Below are 10,207 nucleotides of genomic sequence, written 5' to 3'. Positions count from 1 at the left end.
TCAGGATAATCCTGCTGAGGTCGCTTAGGCCACCTCCTCCTCCCTGCTGTCAGGCAGGGGATTAGAGGAGAGGCCTGTGGATTAACAGGTTCATTTTGTCATAACCACCCGCCCTCCCCAGACCATCAGCCCCTCCTGGAGCCTGCTGGTCAGGCCAGGCGGCTCCTCTGTGCACCATTCTCTGCAGGGCAGAGAGAAGTCCTTCCCCCCGCCAAACACTGTAGCAAGACCAGACTGAAAGCTGGGTGACCCCAGGCTTGCCAGGACTCGGAAGGCAGAAGGCCTGGGGATGTCCCAAGTATCTGGGTGACAGGTGAACAGAGCTGGCAGTTGGAGGCTGCTCTCTTCTCTCCCTCCTTTCACCCTGAGCCCTGCAGAGACACCATGCCAGGACTGCCCGGGTTCCATCTAGACACCAACGCCCCCCACCATGGGAGGCCCTGCTGCCCATGGCCAGTGGCGCCGGCCTCGCTACGGAAGACCACGATCATGCTGGGTCTGCTGCTCTCCAGCACCTCCCTGCCCCCCACATGCGGGCAGGCCAAGATTCCTCTGGAAACGTAAGCATCAAGTTCTGCCCCGACCGCGTAGAATCCTCTGGCCTTGTCCTCCCTTCCTTCCTCCTGGAGAGTCAATCCTCTGCCCACCCTCCTAGCCGGGACCTCTGGCCTCCCTTGGGACTCTCCCCTGGGGGCTTGCACTGCCCACCATCTCTTCCCCTCCCCTCTTCCCACCGGATTCCCATTCTGGAGCGGCACCTGCCACTCCAAGGACACCTGCCGGTTTCAGGCAGAAGTGATCACGAGGGCCCTCACGCCTCCGGATGGGAAGCAGCACAGCGGCTGGAGCACCTGCAGGCCAGAGGGATGCCCCTTCAGGGATAATCACTGCGATGAGTCCACTGGGAGTGGGGGCTTTGCTGGCTCAAAGCGATCATCGCAGCTCCCTAAGGATTTGTGAGGAAATTTGTGTTTCAACACTCCGAAAGAGTAAAGCGGTTCTAAACCAACAAAACAGCTCGTGCAGCCAGGCGCTGAGCAAGACTGGACGTCCGTCGTCTTTGCCTTCCCTTCCTGCCTCCTTCCAGGCCCCCTTCTGCATCCTGTCAGTCAGACCAGCTCCAGGAAAGACTCTGTTATCAGTCATTTACATTTTAGTATAAAGCTTAGTTGCCGGGAATGTGTTTTACTGTCCTTTGCTCTGGTGGTCCTATTAAAGAAATGGCCGAGGTACGTGGGGACCGGAGCATTCTAGACGGCAGGGGGCCACTTGCTGAGTCCATACCCGAGTCCAGCATGATAGCCACCAGAGCCAGCCGCCAGCCTCGCATCTGAACAACAGTGGGGACTGGGAGGCCGAGCAATGCACGCCTTTGTCAGGGGTGCATTTCAGCAGCACTGTTGACGTTGGGTAGTAGAGCCTCTACTGTTTCTAAGCCTGGCACGGTGCTGTGCAGTTGAGGACACAAGCTCAGAGAGGTTAGGGGACCTCCCCACGTTCATGTGGGCAGTAAATGGAAGTGCCTGAATTTAAACTCAAGTCCGCTTGACCTGAGCTTTCCCCACTGCTGGGCTATATGAGGATCTGTTGCTGAGGAAGAGGTTGAGAGTAATTTTCCATCCCCAGAACACACAGCAACTGATAGTAGAAGGAAAACTCTGGGGATGGGCTGAGTGTTGAGTAAAGGTAGCTGGAATCCAGGTCTTGGTTGTGGAGAACCATAGACTGGACTGTGTACATAGAAACCTCTACAGCTGGTCAAGATTACTTGCCTTTAAATGCACCTGCTTCTGCACCTGCCCTCTCCCTTGGAGCCAGACCTCTGCCAGGCCCCTGGCACCAGCCCTCTTTGCCCTGTTGAATTCCCTTCTCAGTCTTGTGCACCCATGACACCACATCTCCCTCAAATCATGCTCTTCCTTCCCACTTGACCCTCAGCCTCCACCCACTGCCAGGTTCCTACTGCCCTTCCAAATCTGTTGCCACCAAGATCCCTAAAGATTTCCTCTCTGCCCAAACCACTAGACATCCCTGGTCTCCTCTCACTGAACTTCCTTCTCCTTGACTCTTGATACCTCAACATCCATGACAATGAGCTCTCCTGGGTCTCCTTGGGCACCTAAATGAAACTTCTGTCCTCCTCAAGCAATTCTTTCCATCCGCCTGCCCCTGAGATTGTCAGTGTACCCCAGGGTTTGTCACCACTCACAGCTTTTCTCATGCTACACACTCTCCTTGAGTGAGTCCCTCTGCCTTCAGAATCTCAACTCGCCCGCCTCTTAGACTGACATATGCATTGGCTATGGACAGCTCTTCCTGAAGATCATGTGACGTTTTAAATTCAAGTGTGTGTCTTTCAAGATATAATGCAATCGGTGCCTTCTGGAGTTGCGCAGTGCACAACCTGACCTATGGCACTCAGCATCCCTGCAACAGGGAGGAATTTCACATTCTACATATCCCGGATCATTCTAGATTGCAGGGGGCCATTTGCTCAGTCCATACCCAAGTCCAGCATGATAGGCCACCAGAGCCAGCCTCACATCTGAACAGCAGTAGGGACCAGGAGGCCGAACATTCATCACCTTCCACCCTCCCCAACTTGTCCTCCACCCCGATCTTCCTGATATTCTGAATTTTATCCAACAACATCAACTTGACCACCCAAGCTGGAAACCTGGAGTCATTTTTGACTCCTCCAAGCTCTTCTCTATTGTCTACCTAGAAATCTCTTCCGAATGTCTTTGGCAGGATAAACTCTCCTGAACTTCTAACACTGACATCAGACCCCATTTGTCCCAAGAAGCCTCTTGGCACCACCACTACTCCTCTCCAAGCTTTATTGGTGCCGCTTCACCTTCATGCATGCATCACACTATCTGTATGTGGAGGGTATCCCTCTTCACTGAGGGTGTTACAAAGTTGAGGACTATGATGAGGTCCCAGCACTGTGTACAATGGCTGGCACATAGTAGGACCTCAATAATTATTGGGTGAGTGATGGCATGAAGGCACCCTTGACAGGATCGTGTGGACAAGCTCATTTGGCTCCAGCCAGAGATGCTCAGATGGGGTCCTGTGTACTCATTGCAGGACACCCCCAGCCTGCCCAAGGGGGCGGGATCTTGGTGCGTTTCCAGGGATGGATGGGAGGCCAGGGCTTCTCCACGAGGCTGCCTGCGCCCCAGATGTAGGGTGGCCTCCTCACACCCTCCCTGCCCGGCCTGCTCTCATCTGCACAGAAGCAGCTCGGAGCGTCTTCCTCTGCCCCAGCCTCATGTTCCCCTCTGCAGTTTCAATAGAGGATTCGGTGACAGGTAGTGACCTGGAACAGGGAACCCTGGAAGGCATGGCCCACTGAGAAGCTATAGTGGTGCCAAACAGCTCCCGTTTCCATCCTCAGGGTCCTCTCTATCTGGGCCTGGACCCATCCACAGCCTCTTCCCCTTCTCTCCTCTCCATTCTCCACTCACAGAGAAGAACTCTTGGGGGCTTGGGGTCAGACTGTGCTTCCCAGCTGGTCCACCCTGCCCACTCGGGGCAGTTGCGGAGCCCCCAAAGGGTCCTCTTGGTTTCCTGCCCCAACCAGGAGGGAGGGTAGCTCTTTGTGTGTGTTTCTGGGTGTAGGTCAGTGTGTACGGCCACCCAGGTATATATATGTGAAACTCTATGTATTATATGTGTCTCTGAGTGTGTGTCAGTGGGTGTCTGTGTGTGCACACAGTTGTTTTCTATGTGCATGTGTGTGTGTCGCACATGTGTCTGTTTGTGCACATATGTATACGCACACACTCCTGTCACCTGGCAGAGTGAAGCTGTGGGCAGACACCTTCGGGCAGGACCTGTATAACACCGTGACCAAGTACTCAGGCTCTCTCTTGCTGCAGAAGGTCAGTAACCCCCTCCTGGGGAGCTCATAGGGTGGTCAGAGGGCAGTCAGCCAGGAACTTCCTCCTGTTGGAGAAGCAGAGTCCTCTAATCCCCAAACATCCATGCTTTAAGGGGTCTTAGAGATCATCTAATCCATTCTCCTCGTTCTCAGATGGGGAAACTGAGGCCCAGGGAGGGAATGATTTGCCCATGTCACAGAACAAGTCAGTGACCAAGAGCAGAGGGTCAGTTCAGATCCCCCAGACACTGACGCCAGGATAGAATCAGATGGGCCAGAGATTTACCTGGGCAGTTCTGTGAATAATAAAAGAGAGAGGGAGCAGGTGTAGACAGAGTGGGATCCTGCCTTTACACCTGTGAGCGGGCAAGGGGAGGACGGAGAAAGGGGTGAGAGCCTGCAGGGGCTGCTTGGGCGGGAGAAGTAGATGAGTGGGCCTGCGGCCCTCTGCGGGAGAGCTTCCCTGACCTCCAGTTCTCGGGACCTCCAGCCGTGCAGGGCCCTGGAGGGCACCCACATGGGGCCGTAGCTGAGGTCTAGCCCACTCCCGGCTCCCCGTTAGGAAGAGGGCCTTGATGGACAGGACGGTGCACCAGCTTCCCCTTGCCTTTATTTATTAATTACTTTATTGCAGATTGATACCGAGTCTGTCCTCTTACTGGATTATAAACAACCCCATTCTCTCTGATATTTATAACTCCCAGACCAGTTTTAATAATAGCCTGCCATCCTCTATTATTACCATTTGCTAAGAGCTTTATACTCACGATTTAATTCTCACCACAACTTCATAAAGTGAGTACGATCTTTGCCATTTCCTAAATATTGCTAAGAGCAAATCTCGGGTTTTTATGCCAGAGCACGGCCACACTGCAGCCCCTTCCTTGGGCCGCTGGACCGGGCTGAAGGGAGTGGGTGGGGCCAGGGCGGGCACCTACCTCTCCCGCGCCCCCTGCAGGCCGCTGTAGCAATGACAGCTCGGACCCACTTCTGCTCACGTGGAGCTTCCACCCAGCGAAGCACCAGGTCATTTGATTTTCTGATTTGTGCCCTCCAACCCCGGGTGAGGCAGATGCAGCAATAATGACGTGGCCATTTGGGGTAAAAAGCACTCTAGAGCGTGCTCTAAAGCCATCTAAATGTCACATCTTGTAGATGAGGAGACTGAGTAACTCACGTGAGGTCACATGGTCACAAGGTTGCCAAATGGGGTCATTAGACGTTAGTAACACACACACTAGGTGAGAGATTATCTCCTGTGAGCCCAAAGAGTAGACTTGAACCCAGCTCTCTTAACTGTCCTAGATTCTCCAGCAACTCCGGCAGCATGAACCCTTGTAACTGCTGCTGAGCTCTGCCCAGGCAGTGAGAATTATAGTTCACACTGTTGGGAGCAGGGGCACGCTGATACCTGGAGCATCAGGGAAAGATGAACCGCTCATAGTCCCTGTGAGCAGCCCTAGGGAGGCATCATGACTGCATAAAGAAGATGGAAATCTGGGAGACCTGGGCCATCCCAGGTCCTCCAAACTTGACATTGGTCAAGTTTGTTGACGTCTCTGAGCCTCAGTCTACTCCCTTTTAAGGTTATTAACCACAGAGTTAATGTCCAGAGTTCCTGGAACTGAGAGAACTTTAATAAGAGGCAGCTATTAATGGTAGTGGGGGCAATTATACCAGAAGGCGAGGGCCTGTCCTTGCCTCTCCTTGAGTCAACAAGACTCCACAAGTGTGAATGCATTAGTTGAGAGGATGGAGGCTGCACGTAATCATGTACAAGGCTACAGGTGCACATCTCTCCCACTTCCCCCACACAGAAATACAAGGATGTGGAGCCCAGTCTGAGTATCTCGGAGGTGGACGGCTTAGAGCTGGTGAGGAAGTTCTCAGAGGATATGGAAGCCATGCTCCGCAGGAAAGTAGAGGCTGTCAAGGTACTCTAGGTTCTATGATTTGTGGAGGGGTTCTGCCCCAACCCCCATGACACCAAAATGACCCTCAATGTTGTGCTCCCTTTATCCTCTTTCCCACACCATCTTCTTCCTACTTTATGAGTGTCTGCTTTGTAGCCTCATGAGCCAAAAGATCCTTGTAAAGGAGAAAATGTTGGGAATCAAAGGAAGAGAGATAGGGGCTGAAATTTGAACTCTGCCTGAGGGAACCATGTCCAATACAATAGGATCAACTTACAGTGTCAAGAGGGGTTCTGCATCACAACCTCATATTCAGAGACGGGCACAGAGCAGGCATAAAGTTTTAGGGGTCACAAGCTGATGAATGAATGGGTGGCCAATGGGTGGAAGGGAATACAGCTGGATGGAGAGCTCAAAAAGCAAGCTCCTTCATCTCCTTTCCCCTTTCTCCTCTCCCCTTTTCTCCTCTCTCCATGCTCTCCTCTTCTGCATATTAGCCCACCCTTCATGGCACCCACATGCTCTGAGGGCCACCCAGACAGACCCCAGAGGTACTTACAGTGCTGGGCCTCATGTTCAGGTGATTCCCACATTGCACATCCACTGAGCAGGAAGGACCCGCCCCAATATCTTTGGGGACCTGGCTAGGTGGAGAGACATGGTTCTGCTCCACCCAGCCAGAAATCTGGCCATCCAAGACCAGTCTTATCCCAAAAAGGACTCCCTTGGGGGAACCAGGAAAATGACGGAGCTAGGATGGTAGATTGTGCGGGGGGAGGCCGAGGGCAGGGGTTGGGGAGAGAGCAGACTGCAGCCTGCCCAGTGGGCCTGCCTGGCTCCGCGCCTCCCCATCAGAACCCACTTTCTGGGAAGCATCAGCGTCAGAGTCGCTGGGGCCTTCTTTCGCACAGGTTACAATTTGCAGCCTCTTTTCCACAGCTTAGAGGAGAGGGATTGTAGCATCAGAGACGATAACTTGGGGACTGGAGAGCCCACCCTGGACTACGGCAGGAGGACGCTGATCTCACAAACAACCGACACGGGCAGTCTGCCTCCTCCTGTTTACAGTGCTGTTTGAAACCCCTCTCTGGGCACAGACATTGGGCACCCCTTTGGGTGCTGGTCCTGTGCTAGAACAAAAGTAATTCTGCTGCACTCCCAGAGGCAAGGGCTCTGGGCTCTCTGAGGCTCTGGTTGCACTGTCTTTCCCATGACTCCCACTGAGGAAACCAACCAAAAGAGTGCTTGCTTGGCCGATCTCCAAGCACCAGGCCCTGCTCCTGCCTGGGGGTTCCATGGGGGCCTCAGTCACAGGCCCTTCTACAGGGGCATCCGTGGGGAAATTTCCTGCACAGCAGCACTAAAATTATCTTTGCCTGTGAATAATGCTTCTGAAAATGGGAGCATAGATATCTTTTTGAGATTCTGATTTCATTCCCTTTGGCTATATACCCAGAAGTGGGATTGCTAGATTATAGGGTAGTTCTGTTTTAAGTTTTTGGGGAACCTTCATACTGTTTTCCATGTGGTGGTACCAATTTACATTCCCATTGACAATGCAAGGGTTCCTTTTTCTCCACATCCTCACTTGTTATCTTACATCTTTCTAATAATAGCCTCCTAATAGTTGTCCATCCCCTGCACACCTTCCCTCGGTGACCACCAGATTGTTCTCTATATTTAAGAGTCTGTTTTTTGGTTAGTCTCTTTTTCCTTTGTTCTGTTTCCGAAATTCCACATATGACTGGACCCATATGGTATGTGTCTTTCTCTGACTTATTTCACTTGGAATTACAACCCCTAAGTCCATACATGTTGTTGCAAATAGCAAGGTTTCATTTTTTATTATGATTGAGTAACATCCTATTATATATATATATATATATATATATATATATATATATATGCACCACATCTTTTCCATTCATCTATCAATGAGCAAATGAGTTGTTTCTATATCTTGGCTATTGTAAGTAATGTTACAATAAACATAGGGAGGCATATATCTTTTTGAATTAGTGTTTTTATTTTCTTTGTGTAAACACCCAGTAGTGGAATTACTGGATAATCCAGTACTTCTATTTTTAATTTTTTGAGGAACCTCCATATTCTTTTCCACAGTGGTCGTACCACTTTGCATTCCCACCAGCAGTGCACCGAGGGTTCTTTTTTCTTCATATCTTCACCAATACTTGTTATTTCTTGTGTTTTTGAGTTTAGCCATTCTCACGGGTATAAAGAGATATCTCATTATGGTTTTAGTCTGCACTTCCCTGATGATAAGTGATGTTGAGCATCTTTTAATGTGTCTGTTGGCCATCTGGATGTCTTCTTTAGAAAAATGTCTAGTCAAGAGTGCCTGGGTGGCTCAGTCATTAAGTGTCTGCCTTCGGCTCAGGTCATGATCCCTGGGTCCTGGGATGGGGCCCCGCATCGGGCTGGCTCCCTGCTCAGCGGGAAGCCTGCTTCTCCCTTTCCCACTCCCCCTGCTTATGTTCCCTCTCTTGCTGTGTGTTTCTCTGTCAAATAGATAAAGTCTTTTCTAAAAAGAAAAGAAAAGAAAAAGGTCTATTCAGTTCTTCTGTCTGTTTTAATTGGATTATTCTGGGTTTTTTCTGTTGCATTGTATGAATTCTTTGTATATTTTGGATATTAACTCCTTATCAGATATATCATTTGCAGATATCTTCTCTCATTCAGTAGGTTGCCTTTTGTTTTGTTGGTTTCTTTCATGTGCAAAAGGCTTTCATTTTGCTATAGTCCCAAAAGTTTAATTTCACTTTTGTTTACCTTGCCAGAGGAGACAAATCTAGAAAAATGTTTCTATGGTCAGTGTCAGAGAAATTACTCCTTGTGTTTTCTTCTAGGAGTTTTGTAGTATCAGGTCTCACATTTAGGTCTTTGATCCATTTTGAGTTTATTTTCCTGGACAGTGTAAGAAAGAGGTCCAGTTTCATTCTTCTATATGTAGATCTCCAATTTTTCCAACTGTAGGTTCACTCTGTTGATTGTTTCCTTTGGTGTGCCGAAGATTTCTGGTTTGATGCAGACAACAAAAGCAAAAACAGAAATGGGTGATGCAATCTCATTTCTATTTTTGCTTTTGTTCTCTGCGTTTTTGATATCATATGCCCTCACAAAAAGACAAGTGTCAAGAAGCTTTTTCTCTATGCTTTCTTCTAATAATTTTATAATTTCAGGTCTTATATTTAGGTCTTTCATTTATTTTGAGTTGATTGTCTTTTCTTTTTTTACGTTTTATTTATTTATTTTTTAATTTAATTTTATTTTTTCAGTGTTCCAAGATTCATTATTTATTTTGAGTTGATTTTCATATCTGGTGTGTAATAAAGGTCCAATTTAATTCTTCTACATGTAAATATTTAGTTTTCCTCACACCATTTATTGAAGAGACTTTTTTTTTTTTTTTTTTTTGCCATTGTGTGCATTTAGCACCTTAAAGATCAGTTGATTGTAAAATGTATGGATTTCTTTCTGGGCTCCGTTCTGTTCTATTTGTCTATATGTCTGTTTTTGTGCCAATACCAACTGCTTTGATTATTGTAGCTTTGTAATATATTTTGAAATCAGGAAAGTGTGATGTGAAATTAACTTTGTTCTTCTTGCCCAAGATTGTTTTGGTTACTCAAGGCCATCTGTGGTTCCATATAAATTTTACAATAGTTTTTTCTATTTCTGTAAAGAATGACCTTGGAATTTTGATAGGGATTGCATTGAGTTTATAGATCACTTTGGGTAGTTGGACATTTTTTTGGTATTATTATTCCTATTTTATTTATTTTGCTGTGTTAGTCACCACACAGTACATTATTAGTTTTTGATGTAATGTTCCATGTTTCATTATTTGCATGTAACACCCAGTGTTCATCACAACACATGCCCTCCTTAATACCCACTACCCGCTACCCCATCCCCCCCACCCCTCTGAAACCTTCAGTTTGATTCCCAGAATCCATAGTCTCTCATGATTTATCTCCCTCTCTGATTCCCTCTCCTTCAGTTTTACCTTCCTTCCCCTAATGCCCTCTGAGTTATTCCTTATATTACACATATGAGTGAAACCATATGCTAATTGTCTTTCTCTGCTTGACTTACTTCACTTAGCATTAATAATGCCCTCCAGTTCCATCCATGTCGATGCAAAGGTTGGGTATTCATCTTTTCTGATGGCTGAGTAATATTCCATTGTATATATGGACCATATCTTCTTTATCCATTCATCTGTTGAAAGGTATCTCAGCTCCTTCCACAGTTTGGCTATTGTGGACATTACTGTTATGAACATTGGACTGTATGTGCCCCTTCTTTTCACTACATCTGTATCTTTGGGGTAAATACCCAGTAATGCAATTGCTGGGTCATAGGGTAGGTCTATTTTTAACTT

The 10,207-nt window shown here is 48.2% G+C and overlaps 1 protein-coding gene across 1 annotated transcript in view; it reads left to right on the top strand.

Annotated features, from left to right (window-relative positions):
- Positions 1 to 384: 384 nt before the first annotated feature.
- CACNA2D4 (calcium voltage-gated channel auxiliary subunit alpha2delta 4) overlaps positions 385 to 10,207 on the top strand; it is a gene marked incomplete at both ends in the record, with an annotated part of 114,757 nt that continues 104,934 nt past the window's right edge. Inside the window, 3 exons of the mRNA XM_080810292.1 lie at positions 385 to 560; positions 3,809 to 3,890; positions 5,707 to 5,823. Of these exons, the coding sequence (XP_080666418.1) occupies positions 385 to 560; positions 3,809 to 3,890; positions 5,707 to 5,823 (375 nt within the window). The remainder of the gene's footprint in view (positions 561 to 3,808; positions 3,891 to 5,706; positions 5,824 to 10,207) is intronic.

Source organism: Martes martes (genome assembly GCF_963455335.1).
Source record: "Martes martes genome assembly, chromosome: 8".
NCBI classification, from domain to species: Eukaryota; Metazoa; Chordata; class Mammalia; order Carnivora; family Mustelidae; genus Martes; species Martes martes.
Note: the sequence above shows the minus strand (reverse complement) of the source record. Positions and strands in the feature narration are given on the sequence as shown.